Source organism: Myotis davidii, unplaced genomic scaffold (assembly GCF_000327345.1).
Source record: "Myotis davidii unplaced genomic scaffold, ASM32734v1 scaffold453, whole genome shotgun sequence".
Taxonomy (NCBI): domain Eukaryota; kingdom Metazoa; phylum Chordata; class Mammalia; order Chiroptera; family Vespertilionidae; genus Myotis; species Myotis davidii.
Genome location: NW_006285234.1, coordinates 1,995,124 through 2,022,226, shown reverse-complemented (window position 1 = coordinate 2,022,226; position 27,103 = coordinate 1,995,124). Strand labels below are relative to the sequence as shown.

At 40.2% G+C, this 27,103-nt stretch overlaps 2 protein-coding genes across 3 annotated transcripts in view; one reads left to right on the top strand and one right to left on the bottom strand.

Moving 5' to 3' along the window:
• Window positions 1-26,534, bottom strand: part of SF3B3 (splicing factor 3b subunit 3) — a 42,546-nt gene extending 16,012 nt beyond the window's left edge. The window contains exons 1-15 of one of the 2 annotated variants that reach the window (XM_006755776.2): window positions 26,222-26,534; window positions 23,581-23,718; window positions 22,306-22,632; window positions 21,401-21,573; window positions 20,666-20,807; window positions 18,882-18,994; window positions 15,479-15,616; window positions 15,226-15,329; window positions 12,790-12,955; window positions 10,385-10,480; window positions 7,237-7,309; window positions 2,048-2,199; window positions 1,605-1,760; window positions 1,021-1,176; window positions 359-502 (exon numbers count right to left, since the gene is read on the bottom strand). In XM_006755776.2, coding sequence (XP_006755839.1) covers window positions 359-502; window positions 1,021-1,176; window positions 1,605-1,760; window positions 2,048-2,199; window positions 7,237-7,309; window positions 10,385-10,480; window positions 12,790-12,955; window positions 15,226-15,329; window positions 15,479-15,616; window positions 18,882-18,994; window positions 20,666-20,807; window positions 21,401-21,573; window positions 22,306-22,632; window positions 23,581-23,650 — 2,010 coding nt within the window. In that variant the 5' untranslated portion in view covers window positions 23,651-23,718; window positions 26,222-26,534. The remainder of the gene's footprint in view (window positions 1-358; window positions 503-1,020; window positions 1,177-1,604; window positions 1,761-2,047; window positions 2,200-7,236; window positions 7,310-10,384; window positions 10,481-12,789; window positions 12,956-15,225; window positions 15,330-15,478; window positions 15,617-18,881; window positions 18,995-20,665; window positions 20,808-21,400; window positions 21,574-22,305; window positions 22,633-23,580; window positions 23,719-26,221) is intronic. The other variant, XM_015558804.1, reaches the window with a different exon arrangement.
• A 165-nt stretch (window positions 26,535-26,699) lies between these two features.
• COG4 (component of oligomeric golgi complex 4) overlaps window positions 26,700-27,103 on the top strand; it is a 27,314-nt gene continuing 26,910 nt past the window's right edge. The window contains exon 1 of the mRNA XM_015558784.1: window positions 26,700-26,959. Within this exon, the coding sequence (XP_015414270.1) occupies window positions 26,801-26,959 (159 nt within the window). The 5' untranslated portion in view covers window positions 26,700-26,800. The remainder of the gene's footprint in view (window positions 26,960-27,103) is intronic.

The following is a 27,103-nucleotide window of genomic DNA, read 5'->3' as shown; positions in this document are numbered from 1 at the left end:
AGGCGGGAGAGGCTCCCACCACCACCACTGCACCGCTGCCAGCCATGAGCCCGGGTTCTAGCTGAGCAGCACTCTCCCTGTGGGAGTGCATTGACCACCAGGGGGCAGCTCCTGCGTTGAGAGCCTGCCCCCTGGTGGTCAGTGCATGTCATAGCGACAGGTCTTTGGGCCATTCAATTTGCACATTACCCTTTTATTATATAGGATAAGAGCTGAGAACAGTGGAAACACAGAGCAGCACCATTCACTGAATGGTAACTGAAACCATGGGCACAGAAAATCCCCATACTGAACAAAAGAGTACATGAGACCTAAAGGAGGCCTGTCACCAACAATATGCGCCCTCTGGATTTCTTACCTGTAGCCCAATATTCAGGTATAGGAAGCCAATAGAGCCCCTCTCACCCAACTCATCCTGCTTCTCCGTCCCACCCATTTCCACGATACACAAGGATTCAGGCTGGGCTGGGAGAGCCTGCATGCTCAGAGGTTGCAAACAGTCCTATGGGAAAAAGAGAAAAGAACATGGGAAAGGACTAATTTTGGGAAAAACCTACCCAGAGAAATCTAATTCTAGGAGTAAAGAACAATCTGAGGAGTGAGTTCCAAAGGGGAAGTGTATTACTAGCTAAATTGAATCTTAAAATAAGCTCTGCAGAGGATCATGCTTTCCTTTTTGTCAAAGTGGATAATGGGATTAAAGTACATAAGCAAAGGTCACTTCCCCTAAAAGTCATCTAAGGCCCTGGAGCCAGCCCAAGTCCTTTTCTGTAAAAACATTCTTGGGGTTGTTTTTTTAAAAAAAACTATAAAAGAGAGTCAAGGGTTTAGCCAAAGAAGTGGTGAGCAGTCTCAGATTAGCATCTTTAAAGCACTGCAGACGACTTCTGAAATGTGCCAGTGCGATTTCCAGAACAGAGTTCAGGGTTCAGCACAGCTGATCTCGGAGACAGCCACCAGGAGTGGGCCAGATGCTCAGGTTCCAACTGGAAGATTCTTGAAGTGGAGGGTGACACTCACTGAGGGGTCCAGGGAGATGATTCTGACAGTGTTGTCTACAAGTCCCACAGCCAGGAAGCGAGACCGCTGCTCTCCAGGAGGCACATTGGCCAGACTCATGCACACCACATCTGCTGACATCTCCTTCCGCTCTGTGTACTCGTTCAGCTGTCCTGACTATAGGAGTGAAGACAAGAGAGGTCACAAACCACTTCAACTCACCCCCAACCGTGGACTCAGAAACTGGAGGAGGCCTTTTAAGTTCCTTTTTGCTTCCTCTCACTCCTCTTACTATAATCAATGACCAAGCATTTCTCTACTTGAGATTCTATGACTGAAAACTATGGCAAATATTTGGTGAAAAATAGAGTGTGAAGGGCAGAAGAAGCAAGTGTTTCATTCATAAGATGGGGTTTCATAACTCCAATGAGAATTAAGACATGAACTTACCCACCTCCTACTCCCCCATAAAGTGCCAAATGGGTTTGTGGACACTTTCTCTCAATTCTCTTTCTTGTGAATATAACCTAGATACCTGGACTACAATTCCCATCTCTACTTCTGGACCCTACATAAGTCCCACAGTAAATAATAAAATAACATACGGGATCCATCTCAAAATAGACCAGCTCTCCTCCTGTCAGGGCAATTACTACTTGTCGCTGGTTCACTGCACATTTCACAATTGTTTTCTTTCCAGGGGTCTTCCACTCATTGACTCTCTTGTCTGCTCGGATGTGCCGAATGCCATCAGGATACACCTGGAGTAACAAGAAAACCTAACTTTAGCAATTTGACACATTGCTCAGCATGTGTCACACTTATCAGATCTGTCACTCCTGTCAGATCTGGAGCCACTGCATTTGAAGCACCAGTTGAGTCAATGACAAAAGAGCTACTAGGCTACAGGCAAGGTCAGCTTTAAAAAAGTTCATATCTGGCACTGTCTACTTCAAAGAAGTTTAAAGCTCATTAAAGTAAATACAGCAGCCTACATAATGAGGGCAAAGACAGAAGCAAGTAAGGTGAGCTCTCTGAGAATCCTCACCTGCACCAAGGCATCATCTCCTAACAAGGAGCAGGACAAGGTGGGAGTGGTGCCCAGGAACCCAGAGTCAGTCACTTCTTCCACAGTCTCTCCGATAGACAACACAAGTGTGGCATTCACGAAAGACACAATGATATAGGCATCAAACTCATCTGAAAGAGGAAAAAGAAAGGAGCTGGTTAGCTAATAAGTTATTAATTACACAGCCAAATGAGACACACTAAGTTTTCTCTTCAGAAACCTTCCAAGGCACTTCTATGTGTAGTCACCACACACAGTCATGTGATAAACAGCACAGGATGATCCAAAAGATAACTGAGGGTCTTAAGAGCCTACAGGTATACTTAAATGCCGAAATACATTGAGTAGATACGCCCACTTCTAATACCTCTGAAAACTAATAGTTTCTTGAGACATTAGCTGGAAAAATGCAAGAGGACAAAGCAAGGGAGTCAGTGGCATGAAGAAGTTTTGAATACAATGCTTACATATACTGAAGCTAAACTTATTTGTGCCAGATGCCAATCACAGGCTATTCTTAAAAGATGCTCCTTATAACCAGGAAAGATGCCCACCCTCTTCCAAATGAAGCTTATGTGGGAACACAAGACCTAACGAATAAAACAGATTACTTAAGCCTTCATGAGACTAAGTCATTCTAGGGCTGGAAACTGAGAACCCTAGTATGTCCCAATAGGAATGATGTAAGAACACTAGATAACCAGGAAATAGGGAGGGAAATTGTTTATACTGTCATCCTTAACCTCTCTGGAACACTAGATAACCAGGAAGTAGGGAGGAGAAATTGTTTATACTGTCAGTCCTTGACCTCTCTAGTTTTTCACTATTTAAAAATACAACTACTCCGTGGTCATGAGCAATCCTATTAGGATTTGCTTTCCACTTAATGAAATGTAGTTGGATAAACAAACACTAATGATTTTCTCAAGGAAGTCAGAGGACCTGAGGTATACAGGCAACCTCAAGTTTCCCATGCACATCCCATTGTAAAAGGTCATCCATTTCCCATACATTCTGCCCTACAACATAAAACAGCTTTTGTGTATCTAACACATCTGGCATACATGTTAATAAATACTAAATAAGGGAACTTTTTAAAAAAAGAGTTGCGATTTTCCTAGTTTATATTTGAATTTTCTCTATCAATTCCCCCTTCGGTCCCTCCCACAGAAACCAGGTAAACAAGGGACAGAATGACAGGTAAACAAGGCACGACATTAGGAGTGGCTATCTTCCTCTTAGCAGAAGAAGCTACAGTGCCCTTTCTGCCCAATTTGAGCGTTGGTCAGAATTCAATGACATACTAGTAAGTTTGATCCAACCAAACCACAATCAAAGACACAGTTTGGGTTCCGAATGATCCTAAGGTGGTTCAGCTGAACTAAGATTACTGGATTAGTTCAACAGAATCAGTGTTCTTTATTTAAGTAAAAAAGAAAGCCCAGTGAATATGTTTTATTGCTGTAATCTACAGCAGTAGTGCTCTGACCCATTAGCAGGACATAAAATCAATTTGGTGGGTTTGTAATCAGCACTTTTAAACAGAAATATGCAGAAATAAATGTGATTTATGAAATCGTTTCACACAAAGGAAGGATTAAGTAGTTTTGTGAGACTTTTTGCTTCAGTTAATAATACATGTGAGTACTGACTGGGTGGCTGAAAGGTAAGAATCAAAGATTGTTCCCAATGGGTGTAATCAAATGACTACACAAGGAATCCAGAGTAAGGAATCAATTTCCAAATCATAAGCAGCAACAGTGGACAAGCAGATAGTTGGTTTTATTTTCTTTTCTTATAACTGTCAACACATACCAAATGCTTTGGGGACACCTTTTAAAATAAAGAGCTGTAAGACAGCACTATTCACATTCATAACATGAGCAATGACACAGTTGTTCCTGAAACGGATATCTTAATCGTGTACAGCAAAACCATAGTCAGTCTCCACACGACACCAAACTTGGAGGCTTTACGCCAGCGGTTTTTGAACCAGAAATTTCTGGTGTGCAAAATAACAAGAATTGCTTAATTTTAACATTATATGAATATTGTGTCCTTTCCCACGTTCTCATTACTGAAATCTAATACCTTAAAAAGTTGTGCCACAGCAAATTAAAGTCAAACAACAAAAAGGCTCAAACTAGCCAGGATTTCCGGTCCTTCCTTCCGTCATGAGGAAAAGGGTCTTCCAGAGAAGAGACCATGCAACTTTTAACTTACAGGCAAGAGAATGGGGGAAGGGAGGAAGGAGGGCTACCTGGGTCCTTATCTTCCCTCCGACCCAAGGCCCCACTGCTCAGATATGAAATAGACTTGCTCAGTGGACTTAAATGTGGCAATTCAACATCTGCAGGGCAATTCAACAAGCGGTAGAGCAAGGACTAATAATACCTGAAACCTGCTTAACATCACATTTTCTCAATATATCCATTACCCTGTGAGTATTAAGCACACTGTAACCTCTACCTTTTCCATTTTACAGGAAGGAGGAGGACCTGCAACAGATTAGTAGCCCTTGTATCTTGAGGCTACAGGTTAAAAGTTGGAGTTCAGAACAAAATCAAGCTTCAATCAAGGCAAATTACTACAAACGATAAACATCCAAATTGCCTTTATCCAAGGGTTGCAAGCTTCATATAGAACCTGTTCATCCCTCAGTGAAGAATTCATTAGGGTACAAGAATGCACCTTTGCCTCAATTAAACAGGGCTTCGACCTGTCTGAGCACGGCTGAAGCATCCCAACAGAGGATGCTTTGTTCTTCTTTCCCCTGCTAAGTATCTGAGGCTCAACAAGCAGCCCACTCGAAAGGCTAAGGTGAGGGACCATCCAGATGATTTAAGCCCCCCTCATTCTTATTTTATATTCAGACTACTCAGTGTTTGTCTTGCCTCATATTACATTAAAAACAGGGGTGGGGGGCTTTCTCCAGGACCTGATCATTCAGTTAATATACCTGGAATATACAAAATTTCAAGGGAGAATTTGAAGATAAAGTTTTTAAGCTACAGACTCTTTCAGCTTAAAAACAAATCAGTCATATTTCCACTTTCTGTGGAAGAAAATAAGACAAGTTGATTCCTGCCTCAGACCATTTAATATACAGGCAGATGGGTATGCATTATTATTATGCACAAGGACATCCAACTGCAAAGTTACCCTCTGAGAGATGCCATCAGGGCAGCCTCAATATTTTGTGTAGGTCCCTCTCGCTGGGTAAACTCTAAGACCCCATGGTAGACCCTAGCAGTAGGTACACACCTGTGGTGATCAGCACCTTCACCAGCCACCTGTGGAAGAGAAAAAAAGGCTTGGTATTGGTAGTGTGCATCACCACGTACCAGCCATGGTTAGTAATTGCCTGGAAGATTGCGGCATGTGAGGACATGTGGAATGCTCACTCAACAGTAACCTGGGGTATCTGGAAAGAGAACGAACAGAGAGAATCTGTCCTGTTTTCATGGGTGATAGCCCAAATTATGTCCTAGCAGACAGATGGGCAGTGACAGTGCCTCTGTCTTGGAAAAAGGAAATTTTTTCAGCTACCAGTTCCACCATGCACCATACTGCTTATCACTAACTTATCAAACATTGTCCAAAAGCCCATTCCATCCTCTAACCCCTCCTTGGCAACATGCTTGTGCCTTTCATCGCATCAGAACACACAATAGCTTGGTATATTTATCTTCTTAAGACGACAAGTGCTCTGAAAATAGGGACCTATCTTTATTGCTGAGTACATGGGGGCACTCAAGAGACTGCAGGATGAGAGTATAGAACTTATCCTAACAAACCAGCAAGAATCACCAACTCCCACTGCAGGGCCAGTCAAATGAGCAATGGAATTCAGGAGACAGGGCTTGATAAACTATCTTGGTAACTTAATAAGGTAACTTTTAAAAATGAAGGTAACTTTTCAGTAATTGTAAGTCTATTTAAAAACAGTTTAAGAAGTAAAACAAATGAGGGGAAGCACACTAGTTTTTATCTCAAAGGAGCTTTCTAATTCGAACAGTCTAGGCCAGGGGTCGGCCAATGTACCTACCTATATAGATTAAGTTTAAAAAACTTGGCTTTCAAAAGAAATTTCAGTTGTTGTACTGTTGATATTTGGCTCTGCGCAAGCCGCAGTTTGCCGACCACTGGTCTAGGCAATGTTTTCAAGAGCCATAAAGTCCATCAGCTACCAAGCTAAAGGTGAACATCAATACTGACCAGTTTCTTTATGACTTTACATATAATAGCGAAATCTTTAAAATCCATTGTCTAATTATCTTCTCAGCTAAAATGAACCTAATTTCCTATTCACCTGTTTTTTTCTCAACTCAGACTTGATTCCAATGCCAATATAAAAACAAAATCCACCAAAATGTGTTTTCTGCTAATAGAAAAAAGTTTCCTTCCTCCACACTTTCTATTTCCCTTAAATTTGTTCCACACAACCAGAACGTCTAAGTGTCAGAAATAAGTTCAGCTGTTTCTTGAAAAAGCTTTGTACGGGGCCAGGGTGATCTTATTCACTAGTCGTACAGTCCTAAGGGAACAAGAGGGAAATGAGGTCCAGGAATAGAAATGAACTCAAAGTAATTAAAAGGGAAAATGGGAATTTTTGTCTAGGAACTCAGATTCCATCTCTCCTCTATTCCTTTCCCACTCATTCTAAAATTCTGATTCCAATCAATCAATTTCCGCTTTCCTTAAGCACAACTACATCCAACAAGCAGGACTAATTAACAAGCTTACCAAATCTAATACCTAGGATAACTGTCAATTTCACTGTGGTTTCAGCACAATAGAAGAAATGGTTGAAGACAAATGAAGCAAAACCTTTCCCTCACACCATATCGCTTACACAGATGAAACCAGTGTCTTACAGGTGAATACAGTCAAAGAACATCACACATGAAAGCTCTATGATGCCAAAATGTACTATATGTACCGAATATTAACAATCTCCCTATGCACAATCTCCCTTCCCCATTTCTACAAGTAGTAGGTGAAGGCAACCAGACTGAAGAGCCTCAAAACAGTATCAGGCCAGAAAAGTTTCTAGTATATGGTGCTAGATGAAGTGACATAGAACTATTATGAATGCAGCCTCTTACACCTTCTATTGTCAATGGCACCCAAACCCTCATTTTGACTGTTGGGAAAGGGCTGCTTACCTTCAATGTGCCGGCGCACTGTCCAGACAGCATTGGGGTTACCAGGAAGTTCAGAGACAGCCATTTCTGATACCTGATAGAAGAGATAGACCACAGATCCAGTGAGCATGGAACTCAGTTCCCTGCTTATAACTACACTAAAGTACCAAAAGCAGTGCTCACATTGTGTGCTGAATTAAAATAAAATAACCTCTAGTCAAAACAGAACATAAGAAAAAAAAGTAAAAAATATTGGCAATACCCATGACAGACTTTAGCAAGAAATGATGAAACAACTGGGAAGGTAGTTGTTGCACCAAAACTCTACACTGCCTTTGGGTATGGCATACCTGCATCCTCCTCAAAGAGAGCATGTGGAAATGAATCAGGCCATCTGAGTTATTAGCATTCCATTTCTAACTCCCAAAAGCCAAATGTCATCTCTTTATGGACCAATTCAAATGCCACATCCTTTAGGAAAAATCTTCCCTAGCGTCTTGGCTGGCAGTCATCTCTACTTCCTATAAGCTCTCACAAAGTCACTATCACCATCTCTTAAGGTACCTTTCCAAAAAGGGATGCGAGGAAATGTTATCCTTCCCAGAATTTTTATGCTCCTTAAGGTCAGAGTCAAGAATCCTATGAATGTCCTACAGTTTCTCAAACATTAAACAAAATATCTAAGGTGAACTCAAAATGATCTGGAATGGAAAACTGGGTGTGGCTTATACATGAACTCTCTATACTATCCTTACAAGTTTTTTGTAAATCTAAACCATCCTAAAATAGAAATTTTGTTAATATTTTTAAATGACCTAGAGACAGTACATTAGACAGCTTGACATATTATATTGGGTAACTATATTTTGTAGGAAGAACTCAAGTATATTCATGAAAGACATTACCCCTTTGTTTACTAATATGGTAATAGCTGATCATGGTACAGGAAAATCCTGGAAAACTTCATCAATTAAATGTAAATATCAGATACACTACATTCTATACCAAATGTAATATCTGACAATAACACTGTTTAACTTAATGAGACCATAATCTACCCATACAACAAGCTCCAAATACACATAAGAAACAAAGACAACAAAAGGTTTTTTCCAATTTTACTTTTCAATTACAATTTAAATTCAATATTACTTTGTATTAGTTCCAGGTATCTGGAAAAAATATTTTTTTTTCTGTAGAAGTGGAAAAAAGTAATAGGGGCAGGGGACTCAAAAACAATTCTTAATTTAGGTCCTTTATTTTGTACTCTGCACACAAAATTTTCTACAAATACATATATGCTAGCCTTCACTAAGAAGCTCGATAGAATCCACTGAATAGTAACTAATCAATAAGTATTTGTCTAAGTTGGGTTTGGATCATTGAAAATTTGGTGGATTGATGCGTATTTTGAGTCAAAAATTTGTCAAATTTCTTGAACAGTAATATTAATGGCTAACATTAACTGAACAGTTATATGCCAAACCTTGAGCTAAGTGCTTTATAATGCATTATCTTATGTAATTTAGACATCAATCCTTTAAGGCAGGTGCCATTAAGCCCATTTTTAAGGAAGAGGGAACAAAAGCTAAGGAATAGATATTAACTAGTAGAGCCAGAATTCAAAGCCAAGGTCACCTTGGCTGTGTCCCAATAAAAATCTATAAAAAAACAGGCCATGGGGCCTATAGTTTGCCAACCCCAAGTTCTGAACGCAAATTGCCCAGAAAGATTTATTTTCATTGCTTCCTCTGGGAGCAGTTCAGGGAAATGCCACAGGAGGCACCCTGCACAGCCAGGGCAAGAGGATTCCTGAGTGGGGCCCACTGAGGCCTGTCTCTCTGGACCCTGAGGGTCCTGCTGTGCTGGCTCTTCGTGTGATGACACTACTGCCCTCTTTTTGTGGCTCATGGACACAGCTCTTCTTCAGATCCCTTAAAGTGGCGCATATTCTGAAGGCCCTTTCTCTACTGTGCCATAACCTTGCTCTAGTCAGTGAATGTTCCTAATGCTGTTTCAACATTTGAATTTTTAAATTTATGAAACATGCAAAATTAAAAAAATAACACACATCCACATACATATACACATTTTGCTATATGACTTCGGAGGTTTAAATTTTGAAAAATAATTAAACTTCAAAAAATAAAGATGTATTTTACTACTGACAAAGTCAAGTCCTGGGCATTTGCTAAAAGGTCAACACTAGAATCAGGAAAATAAGATGTGGGATTTGAGAAGATTATTTTGAATGCCCATGTCACCTACAAGGCCCAACAATAAAGGGTTCATTAAATAATGATCCATCCACTTTGGTGGACAAGTGCAAAAAAAATTAAGTATAATGTGACTTAAATGCACATAGCAATAAGGAATAAATTATTAAGATATAAAAATATATACACAGTAGCCTGCCTGGCTGGTGTGACTGTGGTTGAGCATCAACCCATGCACCAAGAGGCTGCTATTGGATGCCCGGTCAGAGCACATGCCCGGGTTGTGGGCTGTTTCCCCAATATGAGGCATGCAGGAGGCAGCTGATGAATGAGTTTCTCTTTCTCTCCCTCTCCCCTCTTCTCTCTCTAAAAAAATCAATGAAAATATATATTACGTACACACAGCATTAATACAATAGAAAATGTTAAGTATCTGAAAACTGAATTAAAAAATGTTAAGTATCTAGAAACTCTGAATAAAGACCAACAACAAAATGTTCCATGCAGACCCTAACCGGTTTGGCTCAATGGATAGAGCGTCGGCCTGCAGACTGAAAGGTCCCAGGTTCGATTCCGGTCAAGGGCATGTACCTTGGTTGTGGGCACATCCCCAGTAGGACGTGTGCAGGAGGCAGCTGATCGATGTTTCTCTCTCATCGATGTTTCTAACTTCCTCTCTCTCTCTCTCTCCCTTCCTCTCTGTAAAAAATCAATAAAAAAAAAATGTTCCATGCAGATTTCCTAATTTCCATGTTAAGGCTAGTGAGCCTGGAACTAGTAGATATGCTCTTCCCCTTTTATGCTCACTTGTCACTTTTTAAATATGTGGCCTGTTGTGCTAATATGTTAAGGAACAGGAAATTTAAACTCTAAACTTTATGGAAATAGGGAAGAAAACATTTTTCAATGCTTCCTTCCAAACCCTGCAGATGATCTAGAAACTCCAATCTTACCTCCAGTCCATGCCTCAAGACTCTCAGAGATGACCGGGGCCCCCGACCGCAGGCCACATACAGCTGTGGAGTGTCTTCATTTGCCAAATCAGCTATCTGCACGGAAAAAGAAAGTCTACGTGTGCTAAGTTTTCACACTGATCCCTGATTATTCTCAGTGAGCAAATCACTTTTTAGTTTATAAAGCTTATATATTAGCCACTGGCCTTGGGGACATGAAAGAAAAAGCCTGAATGTTCCAAAAAGCACACCAGTTGGAAAACGGGTTTTACCAATCAACAAAAAGGCTGTACTAGTTAAGTTAGCAAAGGATTTTTTTACTTAGTGATAGAAGTGCTATACAGCCTCCAACTAAAATTTAGCATTTGCTTCCAAATAAAAATACAAACTATAATCTTATCAGTATCTGTGACTTTCTCATCAGTAGGCCACATTTATTCATATAACATTAAGATTTATAGATACCTCCAATTATTTCCTTCATCACTACTTTGAAATTGTATTTAATGTCTATTGTTAGACTGTATTTGATCACAGATGCCTGTCTACAGATGCACCTAAGATGCACTGACCAAGTAATAGGCAGCTCTGCACCTGGTTTTTCGACACCAACTGGGGAAGCCATATTCTCGTATTGGCATCCCAGATATCTAGCTGCTCGTTTCCAGTACAATTATTTGTTGATCAATATATGAAAAGAGGTCAGTCATTTGTATTGTCAAATTGGACAGTTAAATGAAGACTCTTGACTGTCTGTAAGGCAATGCACCATTTTAACATGGATGAGCATGTGAGTTGAGTGTATATGGCTTTCACACTGACCTCTTAAAAATAAGTAGTTAACCTATTTTAAAATCACCACCTTATTTAAAGGCTTAATTTTAAAAAGCACATATATTAGTCTTTCACAACTTAAAAAATATTTTGCTATCATGGCTCTATGCTAGTACTATGTGAGCTTACAAAGTTATTCAGAGAGCGGATCTAGATGCCTCACCAGGCTAAAGACATTCATGGCACACAAAAATGCTTATAGCCCCCTATAGATACCCAAATTTCCTGTTAACTTTATTCTTGACCTACAAACTATTTACACAATTACTTCCTCACATTTCAATGAAAGGAGAAAAATCAAATTAGAAAATGCTTATTTTCTACTGCCCCGAGAGGACTGACTCTTTATCAAATAAAAAACAAAAGCAGTTAATTTCAGAATGACCAATTTTACCAGGAAGAGTGCCTGAATGCTGACTTGCTCCCCCAGCATCCAGTGAACAAACCTCTCTCCCACTAGAAAGATGATCAATTAGACAGGGCAAGGGATCCCTTATAGTCACTCAAACCCCAACCATGCAGGACACAGAAGCCTGGGAAAATTCCTGCTCAACCAAACACCAGTAGTAGGGGCTGCAATCCACATCCTGGGCCACCTCCCTTAGGATGTGATTAAAAAGTTTTTGTTGCCCGGCCAGTGTGACTCAGTGATTGAGTGTTGATCCATGCACCAAGTGGTTACAGTTCAATTCCTGGTTAGGGCCCATGCCCAGGTTGAGGGCTGTCCCCAGTAGAGGGCTGCCTTGATGTTTCTCTCTCTCTCCTCTCCTCTCTCTCTAAAATACAATAAAAAAAATTTTTTTTAAACTTCCTGTTACTAGGGCCTGGTCTGATAGTTCAAGTTGATTAGTGCATCATCCTGATATACTAAAGTTATGTTTTCGATCTCCAGTCGGGGCACATACAAGAATTCACCAATGAATGCATAAATAAGTGGAACAACAAATTGATATTCCTCTAATAAAATATATTTTTAAAAAATTTTTAATAAAAAAATTCTTGTTACTGACTCCAATGTGTCTGGAATATTTTAACGAGGGAATGAATGTTAAAAATTAGATAAAGATAGGTATTTCATAAACTGTTGTGATAAAAGATCAATTTCAGAATACTTGAAAGTATATGAGCCCGTTTACATTAAAAAGAAAAATATAATACACACATTTATTTGTTTTATGTATGTGTGCAAGCTTATAGACACAGAGACAAATGCCTGGAAGAAATCATAAGTTGTCAATAGCAACAGCCTCCGTGGAGGGTTTTTTTGGGTTTTTTTAAAGATTGGGGAGACTTTTACTTTTAGCCTTTTGTATAGTTTGAATTTTTATACTGAATCTGAGTTTCATAATTAAACAAACCAAAAGCCCAAGAATTTATATAATGGGTTTTAGTCCCTGAACTTCTACTTAAGCTGCCATATCTATATAACTCTGATGATTCCACAGATACGCTGACAAACCCAGTGTTTGACTAGCCCTTAATTTAATTGGAGTTAAAACTTTAAACTCGTTCAGATTCAAAACCAATTGGCTGCCACTGCTTATTGTGGAGGTGACTGGAAAGACCCATACCTGGCAAAACAAAATGGGAGAGAGGCTGTCCAGCTCATCGACCAGCACAAGGTTTTTGAGCGGTCTTGGCTGAAAGAAGAACGTGTCTCCTTCTTCCAGAGGCATGGCAGATGAAAACTCAGGTTCCTCATCATCATCTCCAAGATGTGCAATTTGATATAAGTAACTAGGGAGAAGCAAAGAAAACTTTAGTTAAAACATTTCCTGTCTGAAGATAATGTTTGACATCAACATTAATGTTCATAAAAGCACTTTATAAATATCTAATCCAAATTATAACATGAACTTTTGAGTCAACATCTATAGTTTGAAATCTCTGCTTATCTGAGCAAAGTTTTTTCTCTCTCTCTCTCTTTTTTTAAAGAATAGAAAAGGGATGAAAAAATTAAGCCTATTGAATTCAAATCGGTATAATGAAAGCATTGGGCTTCCACTAGAGTGCCTAGGTTTGAATCCCAGCTCTGCCCTTAACAACAGCCACATAACCTGAGGCTTAGTATTCATTTCTCAGTGCCTTAATTGCCTCATTTATATAAATTAAGTAATAGTGCCTTCCTAAAGAATTCCGAGTACTTACAACAGTGCATGGCACCTAGCAAACATCATGTTGGTCAAATAAGATGAAATATGGATACAGGATATCCAAAGAAAATCTATAACCATTCCAATTTAATAAAAAAAAAAAAGCAGGCAATTTAATAGAAAACCAGGCCAAATCTATTGAAAACAAGAATTGGTGACCTTGCAGAAGTATGCGGATATTATTGTACTGTTCACCAAGCAAAATATAAACGTATCCAAAGACAGTAAACAACAAAATCTGTCCTCTGGCTAATAATGCTTATTAGTGAACTGATTCAAAAACAAACCACACAAAAAAACAAAAGCAATTTGAGAATAATCTATAACAACTTGCCATCATAAATTGAGTATGCAATGAGCATTAGGGAAACAGCTCAATGAAAACAAAACAACAAACTACTGGTCATATTTATTCTTTTAAGTAATATATTGAACCTTTAATACAGAGCACTTTGAACAATATCCATTACAGCTTTTTAGAAGCAGAATGACTAAATCAGTGTCTGAAATACATAAGATACTCAATAAACCTCAGCATTTAACTTTTGGTAAACAGAGCAGATTTTATGCTAAACCATGAAAAAGCAAATAAGGTTATTATCCTTGAACAATTTACAAAAAGCATAGAGAAAATAGAACACAAAAATTAATATGAACTCCTTATTCAGGCAAGATGCCTAGATGCAGATGATAAAGACCACCTGTCAGAGATATCTTCAGTGTCTAGTAACTAAAGAATGCGAGTTTATCTTCATCACAGGAAAGGTTGCTTTGGCTGAATACGGTAAAACAATTTCTGAGACTACACTATGCTTAAGACAGAGACTTTGGAACCAGACTGTCTGGGTTTGAGTTAGATTTAGTTCTGTGATTAAATTTCTTAAAAATCTCTGTAACACAGTTCCCTAAACTATAAATGTGATGGGTAATGGCACTGTCTTAATGGGAATGCTATGCATTAATATTTGTAAAGTGCTTAAAACAGCTTGGCACATATCAGCAAATGCTAAATTAGTGTTTGATTAATAAATAGGTTGTTGTACGGATTGGTGTTATATTAATCAATAGGTTGTTGTGGTGTTGTTAAATGTGCTAACACCACAACATGTTTCTAATGTCCAAATCACCACTCTTCAGTTCCAAATTTCAGCTGCAAAAGCAATGAATTTCTCACAAGATCAAATTCATCTCATTCTGACAGCATCCCACCTGTATACTGTCCTCTTTCTTCCTACTCTATGCCCTAAGAACTCTACCCTGTGGAAGGTTGCCCGAGCCACAGGATATACAGAGGAATTCATGCCCCAGGGGTAACTTTCAACCCAGAAGAGAGAGGACCTGGTATTCTTAACCAGTTAACTGCCACAATATTTTGATTAAAAAAGGTCCACCACTTGCCTCTATAGACGCTTATGGCGTACAAATGGTTAACCCTCAGACAGGCTGTCCAAGAGGCACTCTGCTTACTTGATGCTCCTGGAAGTGAGTTCCCACTGCCCACAGTAGGAACCTCAATAATACATCCCCATGCTGGCTTTCCTTTTTCTTCTCTTTAGATTTGTACAAAGTGTTTATGGAACATCCTTTTAATACTAAGTATTTCAATAAATATTAATTCCAGCAAAAAGCTCAGGAGATCCCGTCTAAAGCTATGCAGCCACCCACAGGTACAGATCAAAGCCACTGAAGTAGGGGAAAATAAGAAAGAATGTAAAAGGGAAAGGAGGGCAAAACTTTTGTTCTGAAGAAACTAAACATTCTTGTGAAAAGCTCCCTGCCCTTAAGCCACATCTTCTCCCTCCTGCAATTGTTATAGTAACCAGGGTGAACCAGGGGAATAAAAGGATTACTCACTGGTTTCCGAATTCTGATGCTACAAAAAGGAAGCCTGTTTTAAGCACACACATGGCAGCAGCAACAGGCACAGTATCAAAATACTTGAGCCGTATCTCAGTAACCTGGAATGAAAAGAAAAAAAATTCTAGTGTAGGTAAGTGAAGCTAAGATAGGCCATGAAAGGGAGCCCAGTATTCTAAGACAGCTAAGCAGAGTAGCAAATAAAATACAGTACTTTAGTCTTTTCCCTCTCTAACCATGGTCTGCTTACCATATCTTCATCTGTCTCCAAAGTGATCTTGAAGATATCGCCCTGCTCTGTTTGGGCCAAAAAGAAGAACATCGATTTGGTCTTATGGGTGGCAGAGCAGACAAAAATCATTCCTCTTTCAGGGTCATCCAGGTCATTCTAGCAAAATTAAATATACAACCAACATCTTAGAAAAGAGTATTTATACTGTATTTCAGCTGGAATACAAGCTACCAAAGCCCTAGAGCAGTGATGGCGAACCTATGGCACGCATGTCAGAGGTGACACGCGAACTCATTTTTTTGGTTGATTTTTCTTTTTTAAATGGCATTTAAATATATAAAATAAATATCAAAAATATAAATCTTTGTTTTACTATGGTTGCAAATATCAAAAAATTTCTATATGTGACACAGCATCAGGGTTCAGTTAGGGTTTATCAAAACACTGACACGCCGAGCTCCAAAGGTTCGCAATCACTGGCCTAGAGGCACCTGGAGCCTCTCTATATAACCTCTGACCCAGAGCAGCCAGCTAACCATGGTAATAAAACACATCTAAAATTCTTGTTTGCTATAAATACATAACAAAGCCTGGGTACGAAAAAATAGCCATAATTCCATTCTATAGTCTAATTATCTGAGTACAGCAAAAACCATCTCCAGCCCTAGCTGGTATGCTCAGTGGTTAGAGCGTGGGCCAAGGGTGAGTACCTGGGTTGTAAGCCAATCCCGCCCCTGGTCAGGGTGTGTGTGGAAGGCAACCAATTGATGTGTCTCTCTCACATTCATGTTTCTCTCTTCTCCCCCACCTCCCCCTTCCATGCTTAAAAATCAATGGAAAAAATATCCTCACTCCCCCGGTTAGGATTTTTAAAAAAATTAACTCCAAGAAAAATGACACAAACTTTAAAAAATCATTTCAGCTGTGGATAAATAAATTTCTTCCACATCTACGCCACTACTATCCAAACCATTCATAATCATCCCTGTTCCACATTAACCGTTGATTCCTAAGAGGCATTCCCTTGGCTATGATTTTTGAATTTTTTGTTTCCAATATTTTGTATTTCTCTCATTAAATAAGCTCTTCAAGGGCAAAACATGCTTTATACTTCTTTGTAGCCCCAAAGACAAGTACAGTGTCCTGCAGTAGGATGTTCAATAAATGTCTCATCAACCAAACTAAATTACTTTCTACCCCTTACCAAGAATGTAACTTCCTAAGTTTCTTCTCAGGTTTTCTAAAATTGACAGACTCTTACTCAGATACCATGTATTAGAGAAAGTAACTCCTAAAAGATTTAACTCCAGGATCTATAAGTTAATATAAAAAAGATAACTAATCCAAGGCTGAGAGGAGAGATTGAGGAAGATCAGATGATTCAAGGTTAGTTATGTGTTGAAAATTACTGAAGCTTGGGTACACAGAAGTTAATTATATTTAACCTTTTTATATGCCTAATAATTTCCATAGTAAACCGTTAAAATTATGAGCAATAAAACACCATTTTCAACCACCCAAGTAGTAGCTGATTAAGGGGGGGAAAAAAAACCCGGGTGAGATGTTAAGGAAAAGGACATTTGTACAGTCTCAAAGTTCACCACCAGATCCCACACCAATTATTATTAAAAGAAAAAGGCATCTTTATGATTAAGAGAGCAGAGACACACCAACGTAACAAAATGATTGATTTAGCATCACCAATAATGAGACAAACCAACATTGTGTGCCCCTAACATCAACATGACGTAGTGGGAAATATATAGCACTACCTACAGAATAATTCTACCAAAAATATTAACCTGGATATAATCATGGGGGAAAAATTATGGGACAAACTACAAGAAAACTAGCCCAGCCTTTATAAAAACATCAGCATCCTAAAAGACCAAAAACAAACAAAAATGAGAGGAAAATATTCTAAACTAAAGGAGACTGAAAGTCTGTAGATTATAAGGAAATTTTGGAGAACAATGAGAGAAACTGAACTTTACATAAAATAATCCTATATATAATAAAAGGCTAATATGCAAATTAACCAAACATTAGAATGACTGGTCACTATGATGCGCACTGACCACCAGGGGGCAGACGCTCAACGCAGGAGCTGCCCCCTGGTGGCCAGTGCACTCCCACATGGGGAGGGCCACTCAGCCAGAAGCCCTGAGCCAGGCTCAGGGCTGGTGAGCACAGCAGTGGTGGTGGTCTCCCGCCTCTGCAGCAGTGCTAGGGATGTCTGACTGCCCCAAGGGCTCCTGGACTACGAGAGGTCGCACTCCAGGCAGAGGGACCCCCTGAGTACACGAATTTCGTGCACTGGACCTCTAGTTACATTACATAAAATAGTAAATTATATCAGTAGTTTGGTAATATAAAAAAAATCCCCTCCCAAGAAGCCAAACACCAATCAGAAAGGATATATGCATCCCTAGGTTCATAGCAGCAAATTTATAATAGCTAAGATTTGGAAACAGCCTAAGTGCCCATCAGCAGATGAGTGGATTAAAAAACTGTGGTACATCTACACAATACAATACTACACCACACTATAAAAAAGAAGGAACTTTTACCATTTGCAACAGCATGGATGGAAGTGGAGAGCATTATGCTAAGCGAAATAAGCCAGTCGGAGAAAGATAAATATCACATGATCTCACTCATATGTGGGATATAATGAACAACATAAACTGATGAACAAGAAGAGATCCAGGGACAAATGGCAGGGGAGGGGGGTTAGAGAGCAACCAAAGGACTTGTATCAATGCATAGTAGCATAACCAATGGACACAGACACTGGGGCGGTGGGGGCTTGCCAAGGGTGGGAATGGCTGGCGGGGTGGGGGGGTCAAGCAGGGGAAAAGGAGACATATGTAAAATTTTAGACAAAAAAAAAGTCCTCATTCTTAAGAGCCACATCTTAGATTCTTGTAGTGAAGTATCACGGTGCCTGCAACTTAATCTTCAAATGATTTAGCGTCAAAAAGTTTGTATGCATGCACATACCTTACACACACACACAAACATAAGAAAAGGGAAATATTAACTGGTAAAGTGATAGGCATACTGAAATACACTGTCCTAGTCTTAGTTTTCTGTATGTTGGAATAGGGGGAAAAGATAAACAGAATGAGAGACAATTTATCTCTAACAAATATGCCTGGCTTCTTCAAACTAGAAACAAATTGCAAATTGATCATGTTCATAGGTTCCTCTAAAACGGAAATTTTTGTTTTTAATTCCCTTCCTCAGGGATTTTGTGTTTTTTTTTACAAACATATTTTACCAGCTTTATTAAAAATAACATTTACAAAGAAACTAAAACTTGGTAACAGATAGACTAAGAGACTACACTATAATTACAAAAATTAAGTTCATTTCACAAACACAAGTATCTCTTCTCTTATGGCACATAAAACCTTACCCGTCTCCTGGGAATTGGACAGCGGATATCCGGCTGGTCACCAAAGTTCTTGTAGGTGATATAATTTTCAGAGCAGATCAGCACTCCACTTGGACCATCTGACCCTCCTGGAACTGTCAGAGAAAATAAAACTTAGCAATGATCTGACATAAACATGAATTTAGCTTTCAATTCCTTCTCTCCTTTAGCACAACCTGAAGGTACAGTGTGCTGAAAGCTGAGAAACATTCCAAGTTTTTCCCTGAAAGTTATGCTACACAAAAATGGAGCCCAGTTTGGGTGACTCAACCTGTTCAGATATCTGATAATACATCTAAATTTTTATTTTTTTTGGTGTCTGTAGCCAAATTTATCCCTGAGGCCCAGCAGAGGGGACCAGGGCCCATGTGCTACAGTGTTTCTATGGCAGCCTTCTGGACCAATGCCTGCCATGGGGGGCAGGCACCGAATTTGACACGGCTGCTACATCTAAATTTTTAACTCCAAGCCCAGAACTGAGTTCTTAGCTTCAGATCTATAATCCAACCATGGATATTGCACTGGCACCTTCAAAATACAGTGTGTTCACAAACTCAAGTTCTTTCCCAAACCTATTCTACCTCCTGGGTTCTGTACTTTCGAAAATACTACCAACAAAAAGGCCAAACCAGAAACCTGGTTGCCACCCTTCAACTCTCTCTCCTCGCACAATCCTACTGATTAGAATCTCTTCTAGCACCTCTCAGGCTACCAAACTCTAGCGAAACAGCTTCCTGACCAATCTCCTGGCCTACAGTCTCAATATCCTTCATTGCATTAGCCAAAACGTAAGCAAGTACGAATACCTTGTTTTATTGCACTGTGCAGATACTGCATTTAAATCAACATCAAGGCAAGAACCTCTCCACCAGCAAAAAGATTAGAATTTGCTGAAGGCTCAAATGATGGCTAACACTTTGTAGCAATAAATTTTTGAACAATAAAGTATTTTTAATTAAGGTGCATACACTGTTTAGACATACCACTGTACACTTAATAAACAGTATAAACAAAACTTTTATTTTTTTTAATATATTTTATTGATTTTTTACAGAGAGGAAGGGGGAGGGATAGAGAGTTAGAAACATCAATGAGAAACACTGATCAGCTGCTTCCTGCACACCTCCTACTGGGATGTGCCCGCAACCAAGGTACATGCCCTTGACTGGAATCAAACCTGGGACCTTTCAGTCCGCAGGCCGACGCTCTATCCACTGAGCCAAACTGGTCAGGGCTAAACAAAACTTTTAAATGCACTGGAAAACAAATTCATGTGACTCACGTTATTGCACATTTGCTTTATTGTGGTGGCCTGGGATTGTACCTGCTATCTCTAAGGTATGCCTGTAATCTCCAAGTTATTATTCCCCTGCTTAGAATCCTTTTGGTGTAGCTACCACCACACCAAACATAGACAAGGTACTCAGGTTTCCTATAAATAAGTTAGCTTCCTGCCCTAACCGGTTTGGCTCAGTGGATAGAGCACTGGCCTGCGGACTCAAGGATACCTGGTTCGATTCTGGTCAAGGGCATGTACCTTGGTTGCGGGCACATACCCAGTAGGGAGTGTGCAGGAGGCAGCTGATCGATGTTTCTCTCTCAGTGATGTTTCTAGCTCTCTATCCCTCTCCCTTCCTCTCTGTAAAAAATCAATAAAATATATATAAAAAAAGTTAGCTTCCAGACCCTAATAAGTAAACCCTCCCAAGTTTGGGCATAAAATGGACCAGGCAAAATGGTACAGAGCAGCTCTGAGAGCAAAATACCTGTAATAAGGAAGTTGCCATGTTCCTCCAAAGGTTCACTGTATTTTCGGACCACATGGTTTAAACCAAGGTCTAACTCATAGAAAGTAAGCGTCTGCTGGGTGTTAGCTGCTGCTTCCCCTGTTGGATCATTGTCTGCTTCCTACAGTGGAGTACAATAGCACAAAGACTAATCAGTACCATAAAATCAAACTCTTAAAGGACATCAGGATTCTTCCATTTTACAAACAAGGAAGCCACAGTCCATAGATGCTAAATGGTTTGCCATCACACTACTAGGTAATGGTAAAGCTGGGACAAGAACACAGTTCTCCTAATCCTGGAACCAAGGTTCTCTCATCTAGAGGATACTGCCTTCCACCTTTCACTATCTCTCTGTGGAAAAAATACCCCCAAAACAGTTTTATCTCATTTTTCAGGCAGTTTTTCTCAATTAATACCCTGTTTCCAAAGGGAGATTATTCAACTCAGAGCTAAGTACTATTATATAATCAGGTAAGCTCTGCAACATTCCAAATTTCAGTAAGGCACTTGGAATATGGAAAAGATTTGTTAGCAGCATGGATAGAAGATTCAAACAATGGATAGAAGATTCAAACAATGGATAGAAGATTCAAACAATGAAGAAAAAAACAACCTTAGGAAAGCTCTGAGGTGACTGGGGGTTAAAAAAAAAAAAAAAGACATAGACAGACACACATACACACACACACACACACACACACTCCCCATTACCTCATAATCCATTTCCAGACAAGCAAACATTGGATTTTCAAATCCCACATCTACTCCAACCACATGATATACTAAAGTGTTCGCCTTGTGGGCCTCCAGGGGAGATGAGATGGTAAGCCGGGCTGCAGCATCTCTGTTTAAGATATACACCAATTTCTGTTTTTCAATGGCACCTGTAGTTGAAGAAGACAAAACACACAAGATTTCCAGGTAATGAATAGAGGGGCTTAAAGAGCAGATTGGTTCTCATCAGAATTTTTTAAAAAAATTTTTAACAGCCAGCCCAAAATCTACAAGTATACTAACTTAGGATTTGCTTTCTATCATTAAAATAGAGAACAGCATTATTTTACCCATCTTCTTCCTAATAGGGATCATAATATCCCATTAATTCTTCAAAAATTTTTAGTGTGCCCTAGATTTAACGATATTGGGAAACTAAACAACAATCCATAAAATTGCCACCTTTCTTCTTCCGGTCAGATCTAATGATTTTGACTGGTCAGAGAGGGCTGCCCTCTAGAGGCCTGATCAGATACACAGAATTGTCTTCAAGGGATTGTCAGAGAAGAGACATGAATGTGAATCATCACTTCAGGCTGATGAAAGCAATCATATTCATTGCCTAAGAACATAAAATCATTTCATTGTAATCTTTTTGTTACAGATAAAGCAAGAAATATAAAAGCAGGAAGTTCCATCTAGACCAGAAGTAGATAAGGTATGGTAAGGCTTTCTCCATGTTTTAAAAGGAAAAGCAACTTTAAACCATGGAGTTAATCCACACATGATCCAAACTTTACCCAGTTTTGATTTATTAGCACACTGCCAGGATTATAGCACTGTTATCCTAAACTGAGCAACTATAACTGTCAGAGGTGCATTCAACAGAGCAAGTCACTCACTAATCATAACAGCTCGCCCTTTGGGATCCACAGCTAAGAACTGGCCAGGAACAATACGGCGGCATCCACTCTTGCCAAAGGTCTCTTGGTGAATTTTCTCAAACATATTCTTAGATGGCTGGTATTCCAGGATAACAATCCGACCCGAATCACTGCCAACCACAATGTAGTCTTTGGTGCCACCTGTCAGCCTAAAGGCCATGAGTGACCGAATAACACCAAATACTTCCACAGTTAGTAGGGTGTGTACTTTGCCAGTATTGGGATCCGGGCGAAGCAGCTCCAAAATCTTCCCACGAGAAACAACAATTTCCTGTTGTTTGGTTCCTAGATTGCCAAAAAATAAAGATCATGAAAAATCAGAACTACTCTAAAAAGTAACCTGGATGAGTCAAAATGCCACTTAACACAGATATAATTAAATGGGTTGGGGGCTCAGTATTTGAAATTAATTTATTCCATTTAAACTGATATAACAAAAATGGTATCAAATGTTTTTTTAAGTGTTACACAAGTTACTGCTTAGAAATTTTATTTTTCTAACATTTGCCATCAATCTGCATAACTGAGCACTATCCATAAATGGTATTAATGTATGCTTAGCATCATAAGATTAAAAATTTCCAAAGTCTCTTTCTAGTCCCTCTTTAAGGCTATTGTTCTAAGAAATCATATTACTATTTTGTGCAGTTCGATGTAGTATCTCAAAGAACTTTTAAAACTCTCATCTAAAATATACTGTTTTTTTCTAAACTCATCTAAAAAAGTTCACTTGCTTTCATAACTGCTATTAATACCTCCAAATGCATAATAGTCAACATACTTCCACCTGGATGAGTTGTCATCATCTTTAATCTAAATGTTTAAAATAACTAAGTTCTTCTTTGCCCAAACTCTCTCTTTGGTCTCAACTAACCTGCTTTAATATTACTATGATTTTCTCTGCCACAGAGGTTGGAAACTCATATCTTTTACTTTCTTTCTATCCCCACTGTAAGGTCTTCACTATCTTAATGGCTTCCTATCCTATATCCGACTCTTACCCATCCCAATCCATTCTCATTGCTCAATGCCACCACTTATCAGGAGCCACCTTACTTGCCAAAGGTCATTTGGGTATCAGATAAAGTACTCCAAAGTGCTTGGAAGCTATAAAGCATTTTAGGAATTAATGTTCTCTAATGATTACAAATTTCCAAATCTAAAAAATATAAAGCATAAAACTAGCAATATTAAAAATACTATATTCAGAAAGATAGTAACTGGACAACTTACCAGAGAAGTTGCCATGAATGGCAAAGCTGATACCAGTGGCTCGCTGCAACGTCAAGTTGTACAGGAACATGGTGACAACACCACTGAGTAACCCACCACTCCACAATCCACGCACTGATTACACCAAGTCAAAGCAAGCTAAGAGCACACAAAAACAGAAAAATATCAACTGGGAAATTGTTTATTTCTATACAGGAAGTTGTGGCTGAATGCAGCAGAAAGAGGACAGTAAGGACTATGGGGGAACAATATATTCATAATTAAAGTGCCTTCTATTCACCAGACACTATATATTCTTTGCCTCTAATCTCACCAGAAACCTATAAAGTACTTAATATTAAAACTCATTTTGTAGGTGAGGAAATTAAGGCTAAGAAATTCAATCATATATCCGAGGTCACATTACAAGAGGTAAAAATGTTGGAAGCTAGGATCTGGACCATTAATGCAACACCATGTATTTGCTCTTTGTCACAGAAACCAGGTCTACTTTTACTTGTAGTTGAACAGGGTATGTGTTCACAAGGTTCAGAACACAAAAGCACAGCAAAAAGCCCTCCACTCTCCCATTCCCTAGCCATCCAGCTCACTCTCTGGGGAAAGCAACAAAGTTATAGCTATCCTGTCCTTCCAAATATTTTGTGTATGAAGCAAAAATGTACCGTATTTTATCTCATTTTTTAAAAGTAAAGGTTGAGTACTATATATTGTACACTCACATTATACCGCAATTTATCTATGTTGAAGATAACTAAAAAGGGCTTTCTCGTTTTTATTTTACATTTGCAGAGTATTTCACTGAATGGGTATATTAGAATTCACTTAGCCAATACCCTGCTGATAAACATTTAGGCTGTTCCCAATCTTGCTATTATGATCATGGCTGTAAAGAAAATCACTCATATGAAGGTCACTTATATGTGCATGAATATATCTCTACCATTAATTCAAAGAAGTGAAATTGCTGGATTGAAGGATTCATACAACTGAAAATTGGATGACTAGTGGCCAATTAACTTTCAAAAAAACTCACCAATTAAATTCCCAAAAACGTATGAGTCCCTATTTCACTATAACCAGACCTCTGTGATCATCTAACATATAAAAATTAGTAACTTACTTAGGGTGGTTCTCACTTGCATCTCTTATATAGCTCTATGCCTTAGGAGTGATTAGAATTTAAAATCACTAAATCTAAAACAAAATCAAATTCCTTCCACTTCGTAAGGCCTCCCTAAAGGAGTACAATGAAGGGAGTTTTTATCACCATACTAGAGGCCTGGTGCACAAAATTCATGCATGGGTAGGGTCCCCAGGCCTGGCCTGTGCCCTCTTGCAGGCGGACATTCCCCGAGAGGTCCTGAACTGTGAGAGGGTGCAGGCCAGGCTGAGGGATGCCCTTCTTCCCCCCCCTCCCCCCACACCCCGCACAAATTTTATGCACTGGGCCTCTAGTCATTGATGTTTCTCTATGAAATTAATTTAAAAATTATTTTTTTAAAAGTAGCGATCGTAAATCTTAAAAACACTCAAGTCTCTGTTCACACTGGCATCTTCCTCTAGTCATAAAACTTCATTGAAACAATTTCAATGTTGCAGGTATCAACAACAAATTTCATAATGAAACCCCTATCACGTTATCGTTAACGTGATCCATGCTGTAAGATTAGCCATATTAAAGGTAAAAAATTGATTTTGTGCAGAACCGGTTTGGCTCAGTGGATAGAGCCTCGGCCTGCAGACTGGGGGGTCCCGGGTTCAATTCTGTTCAAGGGCATGTACCTTGGTTGGGGGCACATCCCCCGTGGGGGCCGTGCAGGAGGCAGCTGATCGATTTCTCTCAGTGATGTTTCTAATTCTCTCTCTCTATCCCTCTCCCTTCTTCTCTGTAAAAAAATCAATAAAATACATTTTTTTTAAAAAAAATTGATTTTGTGTTGTTGTTTTAACTGGTGGAGGAAACCACGGGCCACTTTTGATCCCCCCCCCCCCCCCCCAAACACACTCCCCCCCCCCCCCCCCCCGAAAAGCTCCGTCCAGGCTGCTTTTCATTCATAGATGAAGAACCCGCCTACTCTCAAGTTCCTTTGTAACTGACCCCATCCGTTCCTGTCCTTGGGATTCACCTTCCCCCAAACCTACGCCTTCCCCTGGGGGGTGGAGAAACGTGCATTTCGGAGGAAGATCAGCCTACAACTGCAATAACCACGCACCAGGAGCCATCCCGGGCGAAAACCCTGTCTGATTTACTAGAAAAACAGCCTGCGATCGCTCACTCCATCCCTTCTCACGTGCCGAACGAACGCCGCCCGCTCTTCAACGCTGCAGTCTTCCAGGTCGACACCATTGCCCATTTTGCAAATGACAAAAACTGAAGATCAGGGGAGGAAACACGCTGACCAAGGGCCCAAGTGCAATTCAAAACAGCGTCTTCGCTCCGAAGACTGTTTCCGTTATTTACTCTGTTCAGCACGTTAGGGTGTTTTTTTCCCCCCACCTTCGCGCACAAATGCTGTTTACTGTCTCCAGGAGGAGACCTCCCTCCCGCCCTTCCTCACAGCTCCCCCAAACCCTAAGAGCACCAAGGCCTAAAAGCTAGGCAACCCCTACGGGCTTATTTTTAGCCAGGTCTCTTGCCCACCTTGTAGACAGAAACAGGGAACGATTCCTGGCAGCCGTTTTCACGTCCCAAGCGTTCCTGTCGACCTCTCGTTTCTTGCCCGAATCCCCTGACCTCGGCTGCCGCACCGAGAACCGGCGCACACTGCTATATGGCCGCTCTACGCCTCTGTGGGCCGGGGGGAGACGGGGGGGCTGCTCCTTTACCCTGCAGCCGGGAAGATGGTGTAGATATCCAACGGATGCAGAGTTCCTTCCAGGCCTAAGCCACCGTCAACGCCGACACGCCGGCAGCCGCCATTAGCTCTCAATATGAGGACCTTCCGGTTAGCGCGCGGTGGAATAAGGCCCCCCCGGCGCCTGAAGGATGTATATATATATTTTATAACTCATCGGTCTTACAGCCACCCAGTACTGAAAATTATTTCAACATACCTTATGCCTGTCGCTTTTTCCAGAAGTCTAGAACATGAAAAGACTTTTGAAAGTAAACATTTAAAAAAAATCCGTTTCTCGGGCACTTCCGTAGGCAGCCCCACATACCCGCGCGCCAACGAGGAGAGGGGCCTCGCGGGGCCGGAAACACGGACTGGGCACCAAGATGGCGGACCTCAGTTCCCCTCAGAAGCTCTTAGGGGCGCCTCCGCCGCCTGAGGGAGTGGGAGGAGGCCGTTGCTCCGAAATCTCCACCGAGCTCATTCGCTCCCTGACGGAGCTGCAGGAGCTGGAGGCTGTGTACGAACGGCTCTGCGGCGAGGAGGTGGGAGGGCCGAGCCTTTTTCCTGGAGCATCCAGGGGGAGTGGGCGTAGGAGCCGTCAGTCGGGAAATCTGGGCTGTGGGAAGCTCTCTCTTTGCCGAGGGAAACAGAAAAGCACCTAGTGGAGATGCAGGAAGTCGCTGAGT